This window comes from Amblyraja radiata, chromosome 14 (assembly GCF_010909765.2).
Source record: "Amblyraja radiata isolate CabotCenter1 chromosome 14, sAmbRad1.1.pri, whole genome shotgun sequence".
In the NCBI taxonomy this organism is placed as follows: domain Eukaryota; kingdom Metazoa; phylum Chordata; class Chondrichthyes; order Rajiformes; family Rajidae; genus Amblyraja; species Amblyraja radiata.
Window position 1 is genome coordinate 52,452,735 of NC_045969.1, and position 23,793 is coordinate 52,476,527.

Genomic DNA, 23,793 nt, shown 5'->3' on the forward strand with positions numbered 1-23,793 from the left:
TTGTATGTTCTATGTTTATATCAACATACAAATATTTTCAATTTTTTTAACTGATGGCTCCTGGCTATGCACTTCCCACAACTGGTTGGATATTTCAGGCAGTTTTTTTCTCTTTTGCTTTTCTTGTACATATAAAAGATAGTAAAATATTGTTTCCACAAATGGATTCAATTAAAATCAGGAAAAATGTTTATATGCAGAAGAAATCCGATACACAGGAATGATTTATTTCCATTGACAACTTTTAAATTGCTGATGTACTAAAGCAGTTAAATATAAGATGGTACAGCGTAAAAAAAATGTACATTATTTTAATGTTATCAGATTTCTACTCTTACCATGATAATGAAGCAGCATTTATTCGTCAATAACACCTTCTGTTTGTACCACTGATGAACTGCAATGCCTCATTCTCACTCAGTCTATAACTTTGAAAATGAGTTTACGAGTTTGGAGCTACAGCATGGAAACAGACCCTTCGGCCCACAGAGTCTGCACCGACCAACAATCACCTGTATACTAGTTCGATCCTGCACACTAGGGACAATTTACAGAAGCCAATTAAACTACAAACCTTCACGTCAATGGAATATGGGAGGAAACTGGAACACCTGGAGAAAACCCACATTTTCACAGGGAGAACGCGCACATGCACCCATAGTCAAGATCAAACTGGGGCTCTAGAGCTATAAATCAGTAGCTTTACTACCACGCCAACCTGAATTCAGATCTTATTGCTCTACCATAAGCAAGACTACCTATTTCTACTTCAGTAAAGTAGTCAGACTCTGCCAGAAACCCTAATCCTTGCTCCACCCTTGACTATTCCTATGAACATCCAAAACTCTCATTAGGTTTGATGTCTCCATTAAAACTTTGTTACTGACCTAATTTGATGCTCAAATATGCAACTTATTTAATTTAACATCTCATCCTTTGCTTTCAAATCCATCCATGCCTTTGCCCTTTATTTTCCACGTACTATGAACTTCCGTTCCTTTAATAGTGGTCTTCTAGAGAAGCTAATTAAAAATGTAGGAAATCTCAAGATTAAAGCTGCCAAAAAGCCAAGCATTGGAATCCCCTCCATAAAACTTGTAGCTATATCTTTCCGTTTAGGAAACTCTTTGAAATCACTTCTATTCATCCTATAATCAAGGCGCAGATTATCATTTTTTATTTATTAATGCTTCCCTGAACCTCTACAGCTATTTTCCATGTTAGAGGTATAACACTAATGTTGCTTCAGACAGCTTAATTCAGCAGAGACCAATGATACTTCATTTTCATACCTATTGGAGCAATTTAAATTTCTAAACATTTTGAAAATAAAAAATGTCAATAACAAAAGCTTTTACAGTGTTTGTTTAAGTCTGTCAATGAGAGATAGGGGTGGCGGACTTGTTGGAGATGAAAAACAAAGATGATCATTGTAACTGTACCTGCCAATTTTCCTTTGAGACAGCACAAACAGTTCCAGCTCCTGAAGTTACAAGGAAGAGATGATTCTCTCTGCCAGTTGCGACCATTTTTATTTCACAGGCATCTTCAAAAGGAAGCTGGCAGACATTCATGGGGTGACAATTTTCAAACATAACCAGTTGATGTTTGCATGTGATTGCTATAACTGTTGTCTTTAACTGACTGTCTGTAACATCAAGAGTGCAAATTAATATATGTGTAACTACTGTGCTGTAAGCATTTGGAATCAAATGATGACTGCACATGGTTTTCTTTTTTATGGAATATGTGACGAATTCACTACCCCAGATCTGTTTATCAGCTTTAGTAACTGCAGAATCATAATTCTTTACAGGTCCAGCTGCTTTCCTTGCTCCTAGTGTAACAACATCTCCATCAGAAATCTCTCCAATCCATATAACTGCAGTAAATGAAATTGGAATGTTCAAAATACCATTTGTTTGAAGAGATATGTGTAAAATGTGATTGCCACAACTCCAGTAAACACTGGGCCCAGTCAAGAGGGTCAACTTCTCTTTTATTTCGTAATCCAGTTCAAAGTCCAAATGATGCTCAATTTCATTTGAATTATGTAGTAGAAGTAAAATATATCCAAATTTAGAATGTTTTTTGTGCATCTTCAGCAAGATACATGGGCAATTTTGTCCTGTTCTTGAATCAATCGCACAACTGCAGGCAATAATTTGTGAATATGAACTTTTTCGATTAGTGATGTATGTCCCTGCAAATTTCTTCATGAAGTTCCCCGATTCTGAATCAAACATCATCCTTTGGAACTGCAGCACGGTAACGCTTTTCCCACTCTGGTGCTTTTTCTTGGACATAATAAAGGTAATCACCTCTCCATTTAATGTTGTTACATTCATATTCTTTTGAATGGATTCCAGCTCCATTTCAAAGAGTTGATTTTTTATTATACTTAACAAGATCTTGATTTGAGATTAAAAGTTTGAACTGGAATGATGAAAACAAGTTCTTAAATGATGTTGTTGCAGCACAATTCAATTTCAAGTTCACTCTGAAATATTTTAGATGTGTCTTATACAGCAAGTTCAGCTTTGATGTCACATTGTTCTCAATAATATTTTTTTAGTTGAAACTACATGCGCCATCTCCAACTATGTGGTGGATTGCTCAATGGACAGGAAGCACCACATTTATTCCACCCAGTCTGACGAATGGTCTCGACCCGAAACATCACCTGTTCCTTATCTCCAGAAATGCTGCCTCACCCGCTGAGTTTCTCCAGTATTTTTGTCCACCTTCTGCAGTTCCTTCCAACACACCACATTTATTATGCTGGAACTGCTCTTCACTGGACAATATGGTATTCTATCCTGGATATTTCGGACCTCAAATCAGCAGGCGCAATCAATCACCATCTTAGGATCTTGCTCAGCAGATGTAGCACACTGTTTCTGAAGCACAGGAACAATCATTTCAACAACATGATGAGATATAATTTTCAATAAGCAGGATGGCCATTTTTTAACATTATTTCCAAACTGTGAAAGTGAGAATTTATATACATCCACCACAAAAAAATGATTTAAACTAAATGAAGTCCCATGACTATGACTACAAACCCACTTTAACATTTCCAAACTGTGAAAGTGAGAATTTATATACATACACCACAGAAAAATGATTTAAAACTAAATGAAGTCCCACCATGTGTGGGCAGCTGTATCGCAGTGATGCCTGACCCTGTACCTGGTGACCCCATCTGCCCTTTGGTCTTGCACCTGGCAGCTCCCTGATCCTTCACCAGACAACTCTCATCTGACCTTGAACCCAACGACTCTGTATGCTGCCAGACTCTGTATCTGCCCACCTACTGACTCTGTACTTAGTGACCAAAGCTGCACTCTGACTCTGCACCTAGAGACCCCACTTGCAACTAATCCAGTACCCAGCTGATCTGCTATGCCCTTTGATCCTGTATCTGGCAACCCCACCGTCTTTGTAACCTCATTCCTCCCATGCTTGTACCAGGCGACCATGGTTTGACCCTGCACAATCTACCGGATGTACTCGGCGTCCTTTATCAACCCCTACCACTGTCTCCCGCGACCCCTCTCTGCCCTCTGACCCTGTATCTGGCGTCCTCCAGGCCTCCTCCATTGTCAGAGGGAGGCAAACGCAAACTGGAGGAACAGCACCTCATATTTCGCTTGGACAGTTTACAACCCAGGGGTATGAATATTGACTTCTCTATCTTCGGAGGCCTCAATAGGCCCAACTATGGGTGGACAAGGGGATGGGGACTGGACTTTGTGCCTTCCCTCACAGTGGGAACCATTGTGGGGGGATGTTTTTATGTTTAATGTTAAATTCCTTTATAATGTTATGTTGTGTTCTTATTAATGTGCTGCAATGGCAACTTGAATTTCACTATGTCAATTGGTGTGTGACAATAAATGAACCTTTGAAGTAACCCTTGCATCACCTCTCTCTGGACCTATCTCACCCAAGTCGTTGTACTAGTCTCACTGTGATGTTGCCAAGTTTCATTATCTGTATAACTCGTTATCGCCTATCCCACAGCCAACAAAGGACCCTTTCCTTGATCATTGTTACTTGTTTTGCATGTTTCATTCATTTGTTCTGTATCTCTCTATATTGCCGTCTATATCTGTTTCCCTTTCCCTTGAATCTGTCTGAAGAAGAGTCTCGACCCAAAATGTCACCTATTTCTTCTCTCCAGAGATGCTGCCTGACCCACCGAGTTACTCCAGCATTTTGCGCCTGCCCCCTTATCCTGTACATGGCGTCCTCCGTCACTGACCCTGTACCTGGTGGCTGTAAATGCAAAGGCGACCACGCCTTTGCAGTTGCAGCCCCTAGACTGTGGAACAGCATCCCCTTTCCCATCAGAACTGCCCCCTCCATCGACTCTTTTAAGTCAAGACTAAAGACTTATCTATACTCCCAAGCCTTTCCTGACGTCCTCTGAGTGATGGCTACATGTATATATGTATGTAGTTTGTTTTGTTGTGCTATTCTTATAACAAATGTAAAGCACTTTGGCCAACGAGAGTTGTTTTTTAAATGTGCTGTATAAATAAATGTGACTTGACTTGACGTCTTCCATCACTGACCCTGTACCTTGCATCCTACATCACCGCCTCAACTGTACATGGCGTCCCCTCTCGGTCCCCAGACCCTGTACCCAATATCCTTCATCACCCCGACCCTGTACCTGGTGTCCTCTGTCACTGACCTGGCATCCTCCATCACCCCAACCTTGTACCTGGTGGCCTCCATCACCCCTCCTACCCTGTACCTGGTGTCCTCTATTACTGACCCTGTACATGGTGTCCTCTATCACTGACACTGTACCTGGTGTCCTCTATTACTGACCCTGTACCTGGTGTCCTCTATCACTGACACTGTACCTGGTGTCCTCTATCACTGACACTGTACCTGGTGACCTCCATCACCCCTCCTACCCTGTACCTGGAGTCTTCTATCACTGACCCTGTACCTGACGCCGGCGGCCTCCATCACAAGATCAGATCTATCCTGTGTAGGAAGGAACTGCAGATGCTGGTTTAAATCGAAGGTAGACTCAAAATGCTGGAGTAACTCATCGGGCCAGGCAGCATCTCTGGAGAGACCCTTCGAAGGGTCGCCCATCCCTTCTCTCCAGAGAGATGCTGCCTGTCCTGCTGAGTTACTCCTATCCTGTCCCCAATGTCCCCATCACTTGCCTGACCCTGTACCCGCCTGCCTGCACTTGCCTCTGTGCCCGTAGCCGGCTGGAGTGAGGGCGGAGTCCGTCACTTGAAGGAAACGGTGACAAACGCACTTTTCCGTCGCCGGTTGGCGGAGTGGCCGAAGTTTCTGGAAGCGCCGGCGCCTTGCAGTCGCGGGGTGAGAGGTCAGGCCGGCCGGTCACGTGACGGTGCCGGCGACGGTGACGGCGAGTCCTGTGATGGCTGCCGAGCGGCTGCCGGTAAGAAGCGCTCCGCTCCGTGGCCGATCCGCCCGCCCGCCCGCCCGGTGAGGGCGAAGGGGTTGCCGCAGATATCCTGACAACAGATAAGATAATCCTGTTCACACTGTAACCGCTCTTCTGTTTTCCAGGACAAAGAGAAGCTGGTAAGCGAGACGAGGCAGCGCTTCACAAGCGAGCATTTGCAAGGTATGGCGCCAGCCGCGTTACCGGGGGGAACAGCCGGTACCTCCCGTCCTGCCCCGTCGCTTAAACTCCCGATCACCGGCTATGCCAGGGCGGCATTGTGCTCGCCTTTGTAATTCACTTCACCTGAAACTCCGTCCTTGTGTGTACTGTGTTGAGTGGTGGAGGGGAGCAAGTGAGAGTTGTTTGGCTGGGTGGCTAGGACGATTCAAGGTGAGCAGGTGTGGGTCGGGAGAGAAGCACAAGGGTACAAGGAACTGTAGATAAAGCTATGGAGTGATAGAGCACGTAAACAGACCCTTCGTCTGAAGAATGGTCCGGACCTGAAACATCACCCATTCCTTCTCTCCAGAGATGCTGCCTGTCCCGCTAAGTTACACAGCATTTTGTGTCTATCTTTGGCCCAAATTCCTCATGATGACCAACTTGCCCATCCACACTAATCTCGCCTGCCTTTTGTTTGTCCCATATCCCTCAACCTATCCTATCCATGTACATAGCCAAATGTTTTTTTTAATGTTGTTGTAGTCAACTACCTCATTCCATATACCCACCACCATCTGAAAAAATTGCCCCTCAGGTTCTTATTAAATCTTTCCTCTCTCACCTTAAACCTATGTCCCACATTCCCCCACTCTGGGTAAATACGCTGTGTGTTTGCCCTGTTTTCTCCTCATGATCTTGTATACCTCTATAGGTTCACCTATCATCCTATGCACCAAGGGATCCTAGCTTGCCCAACCTCTCACTATTAGCTCAGGCCCTTGTCTTGGCAACAGATGGAATCTGCCTCAATTACCTCATCTGGCTGCTTGTTCCATATACCTACCACCGCCCTTTGTATTTAAAAATATGTTGCCCTGGGTTCCTATTAAATATTTTCCACTGCACCTTAAGCCTATGTCCTCTTGTTCTTGTTTCCCCCACTATGGGTAAAAGATTGTGCACTTACCCTATCTATTCCTCTTATAATCGTATACACCACTATACGATTACCCCTCATCCTCCTGTGCTCAAAGGAATAAAGTCCTAATCTGCCCAACCTCTCCCAATAGATCAGGCCCTCGAGTCCTGGCAATATCCTCATGAATCGTCTCTGCACTCTTTCCAGCTCAACAACATCCTTACTATAGCAGAGTGACCAAAACGGAACACAATACCTCAAACCAGGGCATCGGAGATGTCCTCATTCTTTATAGAACGAGGGTTCCCCTCTTTGACAATAGATGAGGCTCTCACCAGGGTCTCTTCTATATCTCGTAGCTCCGCCCTCACTCCCCATCTCCCCCCCCCCCCCCCCCCCCCACTCGTAGCAAGCACAGAGCCCCCTTGTCCGCACCTTCCACCCTACCAGCCGTCACATACAGCAGATAATCCTCTGACATTTTTGCCACCTCCAACGGGATCCCACCACTGGCCACATATTCCCATCTCCCCTTTCGGCTTTCTGCAGAGACCGCTCCCTCTGTAACTTCCTAGTCAATTTGCCCCTTCCCACCCAAACCATCCCATCCCCTGGTACTTTCCCTTGCAACACTTGTTGCTTTACCTCCCCCCTCGACTCCATCCAAGGATTCAAGCAGTCTTTCCAGGTGAGGCAGCGGTTCGCCTGCACCTCCTCCAACCTCATCTATTGCATCCGCTGCTCTAGGTGTCAACCCCTCTACATCGGCGAGACCAAGTGTAGCCTTGGCGATTGCTTCGCCCGACACAGTTCGCATTAATCAGCCCGATCTCCCGGTGGCTCAGCACTTCAACTCCCTTTCCCATTCTGTATCCGACCTTTCTTTCCTGAGTCCCACCGCAAATTGGAGGAGCAGCACCTCACATTTCTCTTGGGTAGTTTACACCCCAGCAATATGAACATTGACTTCTCCAATTTCAGGTAGTCCTTGCTTCCCCTCCCCTTCTCAACACTCCCACAGCCTACTGTCTCCGCCTCTTCCTTTCTTCCTGCCCCCCATTTCATTGTGAAGAAAGGTCTCGATCCGAAACGTTCCATCGATGCTGCCTCACCCACTGAGTTTCTCCAGCATTTTTGTCTACCTTTGCGTTTTCCAGCATATGCAGTTCTTTCTTAAACATCCTAACTTCCATACTCGATACTCTGACTGATGAAGGCTAAACGTCTTCTTGACCACCCTGTTTACCTGTGACACGACTTTGAAGGAAGGAATAGGAATACTTTATTGTCACATGTAACTGAGCAGAGTGAGATTCTTTGCTTGCATACACAATGTATACAAATAGCCGCCACCTACGCGCTGACAAAGTTACAAATAACTATATACCTGCACTCCTAGATCCTTCAGTGTGATGGCCCTGTTCTGGTTTGACTTTCCAAATTGCAACACCACACACTTGCATGTATTAAATTCCATTAACAATTCGTCGGCCCACTTGCCCTAGATCCTGCTGTAATTGTTGATAACCATCTTCACACTCTATAATACCAACCACTTTTGTGGTGCAAAATTATAAACCATGCCTTCTACATTCTCATCCAAATTGTTGATATAAGGCACAAACAGGAATGGGCCCAGCACTGATCCCTGAGGCACACACCACTCGCGGGCATCCAGTCTGAAAAACAACCTTCCATCATAGCCCTCTGCTTCCTTTTATGAAGCCAGTTCTCATCCAGTCGATTACTTCTCCTTGGATTCAATGCAATTTTACTTTTAAGAGAAACCTACCGTGTGGAACCATCAAATGTCTTGCTGAAATTCATATAGCCTTGCCCTCATTAACCTTTTGGTTAGCTCTTCAAAAAAACTAAATTAGATTTGTAAAGAAATTAGATTATACAAAAAAATTGCACAAATGCTTGAGTAACTCAGCGGGTTTGGCAGTATCTCTGCAGGTCAAGGATAAGTGACGTTTTAGGTCAGGACTCTTCTTCAAACTGATTGTGGAGCAGGGGAGGGGTGGGAAAGCTGGAAGAGGAGCATTGTGAAGGGCCATTGGCTAACTGCACCCGGAACTATTACATGCAACAGTTGGAGAGCTACAGATGGTGATTTTTGTGGTGGGGAAGGGCTGAACTACCAATGTTTGCCTCATTAAACATTTTCAGCTTTTGGGGAAGTTTACAGATCAAATATTAATGCTCTAGTTCCTTTTCAAATATTATGTTTGGAAATGTCATCTTGCCTCTTGTATTGGAGGGTGAAATGTCAGTTCTAAAAGGAGACTTTTGTATACATCTAGTTAATTCTGTCCTTTTAATTATTTATAATCAAACGTGAGAATAGTTTTCTTCCCAAACTGCATTAATAGGCATTAAAAAAACACATATGCTTGAAATCCAGAAAAAAAAAAAGGAGTGCTGGAAACACCCAGTACGTCAAGCAGTATACGTGGAAAGAAACTTTGCAGTGTAACACTGTAGGAGCCCATCGAAACTCAGGGTTGGATTAAGGAAGTTTAAAAGCTTCAAATGTAATAATCTAATTCCTTTTCAAATAATATGCTTTTTTTTTTTAGTATTGGAGTGAGAAATATAACATGCAAGTCATGGATATGGTAGACAGTCAGAACCTTTTTCACAGGTTAGAAACATACTGGATGGCATAGCTTTGTGAAGAAAGTTTAATTGAGATGTGTGGGACAACATTTTTACACAGAGGGTGGTGAGTGCCTGGAATGCTCTTCCAAGGTTGGTGATTGAGGCAGATATGATAGTGGTATTTAAGAAGCTTTTGGATAGGCAGGGAATGAAGGATATATATTATGCTCAGGTAGATGAGATGGTCTCGGCATCATGTTCGGCAAGGACGTTGTGGGCCGAAGAGCCTGTTCTTTTGTTGTACTGTTCGATGTATCTCACTTCCACTTCATTGTTGCGACTGCCCTTCTGCATTGTTTCACCAAGGTCCAATGCACCTCGTCTTCCATTTGTGCATATTGTAACCTTTTGGACTCTTGAGTTTTACAACTTCTGACAACTTGCTAGCAAATCTCTTTGTGTATCAGAACTGGCCATATCTGAGGCAAGTCATCCTGCTGGCTGACTGGCCATGTTTGATAGCACTACATTTTGCAATATTTTACACTCCTTTGTATGCATTATCAAGCTCTTAATTCCCGCCATTAACTCATCAACCATTATTTATACCCACAGCAACCCTGGCATCTTACTTTACAAATATATCCTTGTTAAGAGTCTGGAGTGTTTTATTCTAATGCGTCCCGAAACAGACCAATGAAATTCTTACTTTTAACAGCACGACAGGATTACTCTGTAAAACCCATTATAAACAACAAAAAAATAAGTATATGTAAAAACAGATAATAGATAATGGTAGGCAAAGTCAAAAATAATGGTCCCAAATCTATGTAGTTTGGAGCCTATTTGGCAGTTGTAGTGTTTAATAGCCCGATGATTGTAGGGAAGAAGCTGCTCATGAACCTGGATGTTAATTTTCAGGCTCCTGTACCTTTTTTACCAATGGCAGAAGTGAAATGGGAGTGACCAGGGTGGTGTGGGTCTCTGATGCTGGCTGCCCTTTTGAGGCAGTGATTCAAAGCCCTACAGAGTCCTACAGATACAGAGCCCTAGTGACCCCACCTGGAGTATTGTGTGCAGTTTTGGTCCCCTAATTTGAGGAAGGACATTCTTGCTATTGAGGGAGTGCAGCGTAGGTTTGCAAGGTTAATTCCCGAGATGGCTGGACTGTCATATGCTGAGAGAATGGAGCAGCTGGGCTTGTACACTCTGGTTTAGAAGGATGAGAGGGGATATTAATGAAACATATAAGATTGTTAAGGGCTTGGACACGTTAGAGGAAGGAAACATGTTCCCAATGTTGGGGGAGTCCAGAACCAGGGGCCACAGTTTAAGAATAAGGAGTAAGTCATTTAGAATGGAGACGAGGAAACACTTTTACTCACAGAGAGTGGTGAGTCTGTAGAATTCTCTGCCTCAGAGGGCGGTGGAAGCAGGTTCTCTGGATGCTTTCAAGAGAGAGCTAGATAAGGGCTCTTAAAAATAGCAGAGTCAGGGGATATGGGGGGAAGGCAGGAACGGGGTACTGATTGGGGATGATCAGCCATAATTACATTGAATGGCGGTGCTGACTCCTGCACCTATTGTCTATTCTTGTAGATCCCTTCGATGGTGGGGAGGTGAGTACCCATGATGGACTGGGCAGTGTTCACCACATTTTGAAATCTTCTTAGTTCCTGGGAGTTTGAGTTGCCCAAACAGGAGGTGATACAACCAGTCAATATGCCATCTAGTGTACACCTGTAGAAGTCCAAGAAAGTATTGTGTAGGAAGGAACTGTAGATGTTGGTCTAACCCGAAAATAGACAACAAACTGGAGTAACTCAGCGGGATAAACAGCAATACTCTCAAGAGAGAGTATTTGTTGACATACTGAATTTTCTCAATCTTCTAAGGAAGTAGATGACAACTACTCTTTGGGGATGCGTGAGGATATGGGAGCACCCAGAAGAAACCCAAGCGGTCACAGGGAGAACATGCAAACTCCACATAGACAGCACCCAATGTCAGGATTACCTCTTTCTCCGATTACCCATTTCCTAGATATTAATGGTAAATAGTACATTCAACTTTACAGAAGGTCAAGCAATGATTTTGGTTGGCATTTTAAAATTTGTATAAAGTTATGTGAAATGTATTTGAGATTTTAAAGGTTCATTATAATCTAGCTATAGGAGATATAAAAGGATTGGTAGATTGGTGTGGTTTAGTTTAGAGATACAGTACGGAACAGGCCATTCGGTCCACCAAGTTCGTGCTGATGGCGATCATCCCACCCCGTACACCAATACTATCCTACACACTAGGGACAATTTACTATTTTTACCAAAGCCAATTAACCTACAAACCTGCACGTCTTTTTGGAGAGTGGGAGGAACTCTGAGCCCTCGGGGAGAACCCACGTAGTCACGGGGAGAACATACAAAGTCCGTAGACACAGCACCCATAGTCAGGATCAAACCGTGGTCTCTGGAGCTGCAAGGCAGCAGCTCTGCCCCAGGAGATAATAAATCGTATTGACTTGAGTGCGATTGAAATTTGAGTATTCGCACAGATGTACCTTTTTTAATGATTTCAAAATGTCCCTTATCTTGTTCTTTAATGTTATTCCAATTACTTTTAATGACTTCTACCTAATGTATTGCCGATTAATCTTTTTAATGAAAAATTAGAATGAACACAGTTCTCAAGTAGTCCTAAAATGCCATCAATTCTTTTTAGGTGTCTGAAAATATTTACCTTGGTTTGATTATTGTTTGGATGAAATTGTTAAGTCAAAGACTAAAGTTCAAAATTAAACACAAAAATTGAGCAATACCAATATCACATCGGTTCATTTTTATAAAGCGTACTTCTTGTTTGTCATTGTTGTATTTGCTTTCTGTGACATCTAATGCCAGAACTCTTGCAGTATGCTTTATTTATCCAGCCGAAACCTGCACCATTTTGACAGGTACTAAAAGTCACGTGATTAAGTTTTATCAAAGTCAAGTCTATACCAAAATAGAACAATTAAATTCTTACTTGCAGCAGCATAACAGGCATGCAAACGCAATACTCATAGATAACATAATACACAAAAAAATCAATACATTTAAAGGCCCAATATTAATGCAAAGAGCCTGAGATCTTTAGTACAACCAAGATAGTTCACAGTTTGGATTTAGTTTCTGTTTGTAGTGTTCAAGAGCCTGATGGTTGTTGGGGAAAAACTGTTCACAAATCCGGTGGCCATGGTTTTCAGATTCCTATACCTTCCCGATGGTAGAAGTGAAATGAGAGCATGGCCAGGGTGATGCGTGTTCTTAATAAAGTGGGCTGGCTCTTTAAGACAGTGCTTCCTATAGATCCCCTTTGATGGTGGGGAGGTCAGTATCCATTCCAGTGTCCACATTTTTTAATCTCCTTGACTCATGACTTGGGTTTATAGACATTTGAGATTCACTTAGGATAGACATAAAGCTGGAGTAACTTAGCGGGTCAGACCATTTCTCTGGAGGTGTTCACGATGAACTGAGGATTCCCACAGTTTGCATTGGAAGTAAGGCAGTAAAGCTTAACCGCCTTTATACTTGAGCAGACCCATTTAGTTAAAAATACAGATACTTATGATTTGAAAACCAATTTTAATTATGTACAGGAAAAGTTTTTCAGATTACTAATATAAATTTATTTTTCTGTAGATAAGGTTGAGAAATATGATTCTCGAGATGTTGAAAGACTAAAGCAAGATAATGCGTGGATTGAGAGCTATTTGCATTGGAGACATTACAATGTGGATGATACTTTGAAAATGATTGATGAGAGCTTTCAATTTAGAAAAGAATTTTCTGTTCACGGTAAGTTGTTGGCAAGATGGACATATGAATACTTTAAATTGTCACACCATATCTTTAAGCCAGTCTTTAAAATAGCCTTGTATTGACACCTTTTATGCCTACCTATGAATGAAAAACTTAACTTAAAAACTTGCAATTCAGTTATGGAACTCATTGAAATAATGTACATCTTGGCAGCTTCATAATGAATGTCCCTGTAATCATTTTTCGTTGCAGTGTGATGTCTGTTTGTATGTTGCGAAATTGCATCTTTACTCGGATTTGTGTGGAGTCGGAAAAGTAACATGTTGCCCAATTCTTGTATGCAGCAGTAAGCAAAAAGATCATGCTTAAGGGAAGTGTACATGAGAATTGTAGGCCTAAACTATAATAAATAATCTGCAAATGTTAGTACTTTTATGCAATATTCCCAGGGAAGATGGAGCCTAGGTTGGATTTTTCAGCTGCTAAATGTAAAGATAAAGAGTAAAATTTGAGCTTTGGCAATTTTAGTTTAGAGATACAGCGTGGACACAGGCCCTTCAGCTCACCGAGTCTTTGCTGACGGACAATCACCCGTACACTGTTGTCCCAGTTTCACATCCTATGCACCAAAGGCAGTTTACAGAAACCAATTACAGGTGCACAACCTTTTATCCGAAGATCCAAATAACGAAAACCTCCGAATAGCGGCCATTTTTTCGGTCCTTGAAGAAAGGTCCTTGAAAACGTTCACCGAGGGCGGCCCGCAGAGGTGACAGCGGAACCTCCGGTCGGTCCTCGAAGAAAGGGGAGCTAAATCCCCATTCATAAAAGAGAAGGTGAGGGTATATTGCGCGGGAGGGTTAATAATTGATAATATGCTGCTGCCTGCCCGCTGAGTTAAAAAGTTCCCACGCAAGACTCACGATAGTGTATCGTGAGTCTACCGTGGGAACTTTTTAACTCAGTGGGCAGGCAGCAGCATATTGTCAATTATTAACCTTCCCGCGCAATATACCCTCACCGTCTCTTTTATGAATGGGGATTTAGCTCCCCTTTCTTCGAGGACCGACCGGAGGTTCCGCTGTCACCTCTGCGGGCCGCCCTCGGTGAACGTTTTCAAGCGCAAGCACGGAGATCCCAGAGACCCACAGCCAACAGCAGCCCAGCCCAGCCCCGCTCCAACTACAGAGGAAAACTGCAAACTGGCCGGAGACGTCAGGACCACCAGAAGCCGTTCCCCGAGCTGCGCCCCCTCATCGGGACACCGACCCCCAGGCCCACTGCAAGCACGGAGATCCCAGAGACCCACAGCCAACAGCAGACCAGCCCAGCCCCGTTCCAACCAAAGATCTTTGGTTCCAACTACAGAGGAACCTGGGTTGCGGATGACGGGGCGCAGCTCGGGGCGTCGTAGGGGCCCATCGGGGAGCGGGTTCCTGTTGGTCCTGACGTCTCCGGCCACCTGCCATCCTCCGGGAACTGTACCGCCCTTGCAGGAGAGTGGGGTTGTTTGCAGTTGCAGAGGGAGGGGGCAAGGGCGGTACAGTTCCCAGTCTCAGCTCCAGTCCAGGGGGGTGGCCGGAGACGTCAGGACCAACGGGACACCGACCCCCAGGCCCACTGCAAGCACGGAGATCCCAGAGACCCACAGCCAGCAGCAACTCCAGCCCAGCCCCGCTCCAACTCCAGAGGAACACGTAGGGGAAGAAGCTGATGGTGTGCAAGGTACATCTTGTTCTTGGGGTGGCGGATGAGGGGGCGCAGCTCGGGCTGTGGGCAAACTGCCACTTGTCGCCGTAGCGGCCCATCGGGGAGCGGATTCCTCTGGAGTTGGAGGGGGAGGGGGGTATTGTGCTGTTTGATCGCCCCCTGCTATCCCAGGGACAGGGGGACACAGCGGCTTTTTAGACTGGTGGGCAATCACTTCCAAAGTTCTGCCCACACAGTCAGTACACCTCTCCTACACTGCATTTCATACAAACATTTATTCTGCAAGAAAAAACTACATTGAAGACGCAAACTCGCAACCGAGTAACTGCCAGGATCGAGGCGCAAATTCGCGACCTAGCTCGGGGATTCAAGAATCCCCGAGCTAGGCCGCCAAAGGGCATGTAGCCCCGCTAGGGTGATATGAGTGCGAGAGGTGATTCAATGCTGCGGGCACATTTACAAATTCAGGAATTCATTCAACACACTGCATTTCATACAGACATTTATTCTGCAAGAAAAAACGACATTGAAGACTCAAACTCGCGACCGAGTAACTGCCGGGATCAAGGCGCAAACTCGCGACCTTGCGGATATGAGCCGAGCACTCTACCACTGAGCCAGCCATTAAAATCTACGCTAAAAAATTTCCATTCCGAAGACCGACAAATTCTGAATTACGAAAAGTGTCTGGTCCCAAGGCTTTCGGATAAAAGGTTGTGCACCTGTAACCTACAAACTTGCACATCTTTGGAATGTGAGAGGAAACCGGTGCACCCGGAGAAAGCCCATGCGATCGCAAATGAGGCAGCATTCATAGTCAGGATCAAACCAGGGTCTATGGTGCTGTAAGGTAGCAACTCTACTGCTGTGCCACTGCTGCTTCAATAATTAGACTTTGGGTGTCTTTTCCACTCTAACTGAAGTATGTCTGTTTTGTGCAGAGTTGATGCTACAATGTTTATATTTTTTTAAGTTTAAGGAGTTTTAAATCAAGAATTTATTTATATGCTACCATTATCACAGTAATTTAAAGGTTTGTTCCGGAGTTTACAACAAAATTGTAAACAATTAATGTAGAAACTGTTTCAATTATTTATTACAAACTGATCACTTTTGAAATTGTACGACAGCACTAATTATTTTCTGTAGCATTTATCCTGTGGTAGCTTCATTTTGTATTTAGCAATTTATGGAACTATGACAATTAATCACAGAATGAATGAAGTAATGCCTCTATTGGTATTAGAGGTGTGTGAATGCTAATTACAGAATAAATTGCCGACGAGTTATTAGATGTTTGAGCCAATACTTTAAAGCTTGAGTTTACTTTGTCTAACATGAAGTTTGCAAATAAGTATATTTGGTATTTTAAGATCATTTAGCAATGATAACTTCAAAATCATGCTGGTTGTTTAAAATAATATTTTTTTTCACGCGCTTTCCTGAAGTCTAATTCGACAGGTATTGGCAACCTATGTTTTTTACAAATATTTGTTGTTATTGACGTTTGAAAACATTGCATCTCTAAATCTAAAATTGGTCAGTTGACTTTTTAATATTAGGTGCATGTGGTTGACCCCCTCACACCCCAAAGAGCTACATGCTTTTTTATTAATTACAAAAAATACATGTACCTGATCTCATCTAGAGTGTCATACAGCATGAAAATAGGCCCTTAAGGCCCCAACTTGTCCATGCTGGATTCTTTTTTGGTCCATATCTGTTAACGTCTTAATTTCTGTAACCTTGTGTTTTTCAATAGAGTTCAAAATCGGAATTGCTGATGGGGAACCCTGGCCTCCATTTTATAATGGGTTTAAATCAGTTTATAACGCTTCAGTCGCTGTGTGCATAACAAACCCAATAATTTCAGTATTGTATGCAGATTGTGAATCATTCTTGACAAATTATTCCCAGAAATTTTCAATCTAAGAATTTTTGAACTATTTTGAAAGTTTTATTGACACATTGTGTAAATGCATTTTAATTATATATACTTGTTACAGATTTAAGCGAGTCAAGTCTTCCTAAATGGACTTTTGAAACTGGAGCTGTTTACCTTCATGGATATGATAAGGAGGGGAACAAAATATGTGAGTTTCATTGTTTCATTGCTGTATTTAATTGATGGATTTGGTGGTTAAATGAAGTTGAAATCCAGATCATCATTGATCTAATTGCACGGCGAAATAAGTTTGAGCGCCAACTGGTTTTGCTTTCTTTTGACTGATGACATCAAATGTTTCTACACTAAGAATTATAATTTACACTAGAATTTTTGATTAGTATAATTGGCAGCAATGATGTGTCATGGGTTATTGCATGGTTAAATGGTTATTGCAAGGTTGCTACTTATTGACTTCTTGGGCAGAGAAGTTCAAAGATGTACTCTTGGCAAATACATTTTCTTATCTTCACACTAAACGGCCAAACCTTTAAACAGTTACTCCTGGTTTGGGGCATTTGGGCACAGGGAAACATCAACTCTGAATTTGTAGGAAAGAACTGCAGATGCTGGTTTATACCAAAGAGAAACACAAAGTGCTGGAGTAAATCGGTGGTTCAGGCAGCATCTCTGGAGAAGAAGGATGGGTGACATTTTGCGTCGGGTCTGAAGAAGGATGGATGACATTTGGGGTCAGGTCTGAAGATGGGTGGGTGACGTTACGGATTGGAACCCTTTTTCTCCAGAGATGCTGCGTGATCCGTCGAGTTACCCCAGCACTTTGTGTCTACAATTCTGGATTTACCCTATTAAGCCCCATACTCATTTTATATGTTTCAATAAGATCACTGTTTATTCTTCCAAACTGGAGTGCATATTGTGCACAATCTCTCCAATACAATGAATCTTCTATCCCAGGAATCAAAATGATGACCGTTTGCTGCACTCCGTTACAAATATATCCTTTTGGATAGGAAGACCAGATCTGTACGCAATATTCTTGTTGCCCTTTACAATACCTGCTGAACCTGAGCTAAATGATTTGCATGCAAGAACACTTGAGACATTCTGAACACTACCATTTAATCTTTCACCATTTAAAAATACTCTCACTTTTCGTTCTCCACCAAAGTAGATAACCTATTTTTTCCATATTCTATCTGTTATGTTCTTGCCTGGTTACTTAATCCTCTATCTTCTAAGTATTTTGTGCTGCCACCTACTTTGTAACATCAGTGTCTGTGGAATTGATGTGATACAATGCATAGAACTATATTCTGCACTCTGTATTTTTTCCTTTCCTCTGCTGTATCTGTTGTGCTTGAATTTGACCTGATTATATTCGTATAGTATGTGATCTGATTGGAATAGCATGCAAAACAAACCTTGTTACGTGTACAGTGAAAATAACCGTTAATCCCTACTCTTTGTTTCATGTCTGCCAACCAATTTTCGATTCATGTCAGCACCCTACCCCCAATACCATGTGCCCATTAATCTCCTATGTGGGACCTTATCAAATGCTTTCTGAAAGTTCAGGTACACTACATAGTGCACGGGGTGATCACGGATCGGTGCGAACTTGGTGGGCCGAGCTGTCTCGTGCTTTATCTGTAAAGTGTAAATTTCATAATGGTGAACATTATTTCTGAGCTAATTAAATAACCTAGTGGATAGTAACACCAATACTGTCTTAATTTGCACAACTAAATTGTACCTGACTGTTAATCAAACTGTTTTTGACATGATTTTTGCCAGTTTGGTTCAGAGTGAAATTGCACATCAAAGATACGAAGACAACTTTGGAAAGAAAGAAATATGTTGCCTTTTGGTTGGAACGATATTCCAAAAGAGAGCAAGGAAAACCTCTGACTGTGGTATTTGACCTGACTGAAACGGGATTAAGCAATGTAGTAAGTGCTGCAATATTATCTTTTTTTCAAATCCATGTACCTTTCCTGCTGTTTTCTACAGCTAAATATTTTGGGCTGTGAGATACTGTGGGGGCTGCTTTGGTTTAATCTTATTACCAGAAATTTTATCCACATATCATGTTTTTCTTTGTCAGGAAGTTCTCTCATTTTATGATAAATCCAAAATGAATATCTAAAGTAGATCATGTAGTTGTATTTTAAAGTGTGACCAATCTGAGTTGATTTTTCCTGTAGTGCTCAAAAGTCAAGATTATGGTCTTGTCATATGTCTCCGACAGAACAATAATCACAGCACGAGCATGTGAAAACACTTGCCTTTTTGCAGGCAGGTAGAATGTTTGCATTGCCTTTTTTCAAGGCACAGTTGCAGTAACATAAAAACCTATTCCCTAATCTTTTAGCTGGGTGTGGAAATCTAGCTGAGCAGAAATCAAAAAGGTTACAAAGAGCAGTTCTGTTAATTGACTGTGCCTGGCAATAAGATGTCAGTTTGCACTAAGCAGTAGCACATTTTTTAAAGAAAGTCCTTTTCACTCCTGAAATGTAATCACAAAATGCACTTCAATTGTGGGTGTGTCTGAAGCATAGCTTTTTGCATCAGGCATTAATCTGAAATCTCCCCTGCTTTCTCAGGGTGGATGCAAAAGATTACATTGCATTATTTGAAAAAGAACAGGAGAATTCTTGCAGTGTTCCAGTGAATATTTATCTGTCAGTCAACATCACTAAAATACTCACACAGTATATGGAATGAGCTGCTAGAGGAGGTAGTTGCATAACTACTATAACCACATTTAAAATACATTTGGAGAGGTACATGTGTAGGAAATATGAGTGAAACACTGGCAGGTGGGTAGATGGGGGACTAGTGTAGATGGGGTACCTTGGTCAGCATGGGCAAGTTGGACTTAAGGACTGCTTCCATGCTTAGGACTTTGTCATGACCTAATGCAAATTGGAGGGGTTTGGTATGCACATTATAATAGAAAAAACTTATAAGATTGTATTATTCTCATTATAAGTCCAATATCCAAGTCAATGGATATTTTTACGGCAGAGATAGATTCTTGATTAGTACGGGTGTCGGGCTATGGGGAGAGGGCAAAAGAATGGGGTTAGGAGGGAGTGATAGATCAGCAATGATTGAATGGCGGAGTAGACTTGATGGGTCGAATGGCTAAATTCCACTCCTGTCACATGAACAAATAAGAGTCCTTTTTTGTTCAATAAATCCAGTATTTTCAATAGTCGTTTTTCAAACCAAAACCTTTTGCGTAGTATCTTGCTTTCAGCATCTTAGCTACCACTTGACTAGTAGAAGGTCCAAGACTAAAAACATCCAGAGGTCTGTAAAATCTCTTCCGAATGGATCCCTTAGCTGTCAATCTCAGTAATAAAATGTACTATAGTGAAAGAGAGGAGAGTGGCCTAGTTCTCCTGTTGAAAATGCTGCTCTCTTGTGTTCCATCATTTTTTTTAATTTGGAAATTATTTTAACAGGTGTGTTAACAGACTACTTTCAGAAGTCAGGTTTGAAGATAATTTTTCTTTGATTTAGAAATTCATTAGCTTAAGCTCCCTCTTTTAGGTGTGGTATTGAATTGGTGGAAATATGCATGTGGGTTTTGATGAGTTTTCAGGAAGTAACAACATGGAAAAATCACTTGCATAGAAGTTGCAAAATGCAGGAGTAACTAAGCGGGTCCGACAACATCGCTGGAGAACATGGATGGGTGGCGTTTTGGGTCAGGACCCTTCAGTCTGATTATGATGGGGGAAGGGGAGAAAGCTGGAAGAAGGGGCAGGGCAAAGCCTGGCAAGTAATAAGTGAATACAGGTGAGAAGAGTTTTTTGATAGACTGATGGTTGGCCAAATAATAAAGGGATGGGGGCCCCCTTCTCTTTGATAACCTCCTCGGGCCTTCTCTGTTCCCCACCTGGACACACACCTGTTTCTTCCCTGCCGCCCATATTCCTTCCTCTGGTGTCACAATTCACACTTAAATAGTCACCTATCCATTTTTACCAGTGATGCTACCTGACAAATTGAGTTACTTCGGCACCTTGTGTCTTTTCTTTTGTTTTAAAAAAAACATTTGCAGTTCCTTGTTTTTCCATTATGTTGAAGCTGTTTGGACTTACCAGTAGAAAGAAAATATCAGATAAAATAATTTTGATCGAGGTCACTAATTCTAAATTAGTTTTTTTTTTACTTAGTAGCAGGAATTATGCAGGGTATAGTGAAACTACTTGTTTTACAGATTAAACTGTTGATGGTACACAAAAATGCTGGAGAAACTCAGTGGGTGCAGCAGCATCCATGGAGCGAAGGAAATAGGCAACGTTTCGGGCCGAAACCCTTCTTCGGGGTTTCGGCCCGAAACGTTGCCTATTTCCTTTGTTCCATAGATGCTGCTGCACCCGCTGAGTTTCTCCAGCATTTATGTGTACCTTTGATTTTCCAGCATCTGCAGTTCCTTCTTAAACTGTTGAAGATTTGTTGATAAAATTTTATTTAAAAAAAATATCCTTAATATATTCTGTTTTGATTTCTAGGATATGGACTTTGTGCGTTTTATCATCAACTGTTTTAAGATCTATTATCCTAAGTACCTTTGTAAGTACTTTGTAACACCTTTTACTAGTTTATTTGCTTCAAGTATGTTTTTCAGGGTTTTTTTTGTTCCGTTTATTGGTTATGCGCATATCATGACGGGGGTGGATGGATGTAAGGGAGCTCCTATACCAGTGAAACGTATGATTAGATGTTAAAAATAAATGTGTACTTGCCTGAATCCCTGTCTGCTTTAATCTTGAAACTGATTTTACCAGTAGGTTTTGCACCTTTTGGCATTGAAAACAAAGTAAAAGTCACTAAATGATAAGTAGGAAAAGATGAAAGGGGAAGAGATTGCTCTAGCACAGGAGTGAAGTTAATGTCAATCTTTTTTTAACTAACTAAACTGGATTTTCCGATGCATGCATTCATTTTTAGAACCTTTCTTTTAATGTCACACTTTTGCCACATAATCAGAATAATAATGCCATCCAAGGTGATAAGCCAATATTTAGTGGATACTCAACACTCTCTACTTATTTTGCCCAACAACATGTACTATTTAAAGATTTGGTACAGTTTAATAATCAACAATGTTCAGCAGCTTTGATGGCTATAGTTAACTGCAGCATAGGAAACTTGGCAAGAGATGATTGCAGTAGAGTAAACCATTTATGAACTTTCAAATGAAAAGAAAAATAGGAAGATCAACAAGCTAAAATTTACACTTTTCAATCTTTCCTAATAATTTTCAAATATTTATCACTCGTGGAAAATGCTGTTATAGATTCTACCACTATTGCTGTTTTCTATGGCAATTCGATATCTTAGCAAACTTCTATTTTGCAAAATACTGATTTTCTTTCTAGTTACAATAATAGTTACAATAGTTTGAAGTCGCAATATTCTGCTTCTAATATTTGAATATTGCAGTTTAAATACCTCCCAAACGGTTCCCCTGCAGCTGAATCAAGTATTGCTTCTTCCATAGAGTAAAATTCACACATAATGTCGTCTGAGTTAGTAGTTGTGCATGATTCTGGTCTTCTTTCTTTTGAACTCCCAAGAATAGTATCTGGAAACCACAAATGTTAATTTAAATGGGATTAGATGTGACTTTGTTGCATTTTTACAAAATCTGAAAGTCCTTTATTAAAAATCCACCTACAGTTACTCTTTAGGACTTGGGTATTTGTGCCCCTCAGACTTGAGTTACTATGTTATGTTATTGCTTATTAATGAAGAAATAGAGCTATACAACGTGGAAACAGGCCCTGCGGCCCAACTTGCCCACATCGACCAACAAGCCCCATCTACACTAGTCCTACCTGCCTGTGTATGCCCCATATCCCTCTAAACCTATCCTATTCATGTACCTATCTAAATATTTCTTAAACGTTATGATAGTACCTGCTCAACTACCTCCACAGGCAGTTCGTTCCATACACCTATCACCCTTTGTGCAAAAAAAGGTTGCGGCACAGATTCCTATTAAATCTCTCCTCCCCTCCCCCTCACCTTAAACCTCTGGTTCTCAATTTCCCCTACTCTGGGTAAAAGACTGTGCCTATCTTTTCCTCTCATGATTTTGTGCACCTCTATAAAATCATCCCTCATCCTCGTGCACTCCAAGGAATAAAGCCAACACAAAATGCTGGATTAACGTAGCGGGACAGGCAGCATCTCCGGAGAGTAGGAATGGGTGACGTTTTGGGTCTGAAGAAGGTCTCGACACGAAACATCACCCATTCCCTCTCTCCAGAGATGCTGCCTGTCCCGCTGAGTTACTCCATCATTTTGTGTCTACCTTCGATTTAAACCAGCATCTGCAGAGCCAATTCTACAATGGGAACTAATCTGGAGCAATTATCTTCTGCTGAGTATGTGGCATTAATCTACACGTTTTGCTCTAGTGTTACCAAAAATAAAAATGGGACGCATATCATCATTTGTTCAGCGAAGTTGACGGGGTTCAGATTAAGATTTCCATTTAAAAAACCTGCAATAGAAAAGTAAAAGTTTTTTTGTGTTATCTTATTACATCCTATAACTTCTCATCCACTTCTCCTGGAAGCCAAATTAATGGAACAGACAGGCAATATCATATTGAGCTTGTGCTTGCATTGAGATGCGTGAAAGCATGCTGATAAAATCTTTAAAACGTGTTTAAAAGCAAGATTTTATTATTATTAGCAATAATTCTGATTGTCTTGGATGCCATGTATATAATTATGAAGGCATGAGTTGTGAAATGTTTTGTTAGTACAGATCTAATAGCTGTGCATCCTTGTTATCCATGTATATTACAGATTTAGATGCAATTGATACGCGAAATGCTTCTAATTACCGTATTTCCCTGCGTTGAAAATGCACCCCCATTTTTGAGTTGCTGAATTTTGTAAAAAGGCTGGCGGGACAGGGTCAAGAGTTTGGTTTAGTCAGTAGAAAGGAAGATGTGAAACTCCTTCAAAGGGGAAATCTGGGCCGGGGAGCCTCCATCTTCGCCTGTCCCACAATGCGCTGTGCAGTTCAGGTCTGAGGGACGAGGACTTCCTGGCTCAGGGAGGTGACATAACGGGGAGAGAGAGAGCCCGGGGCAGAGCAGCTTGCCTTCCGCCCAGTAGCTACCCGCCAACCATCACCTCTACCTGTGCCAAAGGACACCGTGGCTGGCTGGCGGGCGGGCCGGCAGAAGGCGCTGAGGTGGCAG

The 23,793-nt window shown here is 42.0% G+C and overlaps 2 protein-coding genes across 3 annotated transcripts in view; one reads left to right on the forward strand and one right to left on the reverse strand.

Annotated features, from left to right (window-relative positions):
* Window positions 1-5,351, reverse strand: part of fancb (FA complementation group B) — a 39,773-nt gene extending 34,422 nt beyond the window's left edge. Inside the window, exons 1-2 of the mRNA XM_033033355.1 lie at window positions 5,294-5,351; window positions 1,443-2,900 (exon numbers count right to left, since the gene is read on the reverse strand). Coding sequence (XP_032889246.1) covers window positions 1,443-2,375 — 933 coding nt within the window. The 5' untranslated portion in view covers window positions 2,376-2,900; window positions 5,294-5,351. The remainder of the gene's footprint in view (window positions 1-1,442; window positions 2,901-5,293) is intronic.
* Window positions 5,330-23,793, forward strand: part of mospd2 (motile sperm domain containing 2) — a 60,006-nt gene continuing 41,542 nt past the window's right edge. For both annotated transcript variants that reach the window (XM_033033357.1, XM_033033356.1), the window contains exons 1-6: window positions 5,330-5,440; window positions 5,572-5,629; window positions 12,818-12,973; window positions 16,654-16,740; window positions 18,351-18,505; window positions 21,083-21,143. In XM_033033357.1, the coding sequence (XP_032889248.1) occupies window positions 5,420-5,440; window positions 5,572-5,629; window positions 12,818-12,973; window positions 16,654-16,740; window positions 18,351-18,505; window positions 21,083-21,143 (538 nt within the window). In that variant the 5' untranslated portion in view covers window positions 5,330-5,419. The remainder of the gene's footprint in view (window positions 5,441-5,571; window positions 5,630-12,817; window positions 12,974-16,653; window positions 16,741-18,350; window positions 18,506-21,082; window positions 21,144-23,793) is intronic.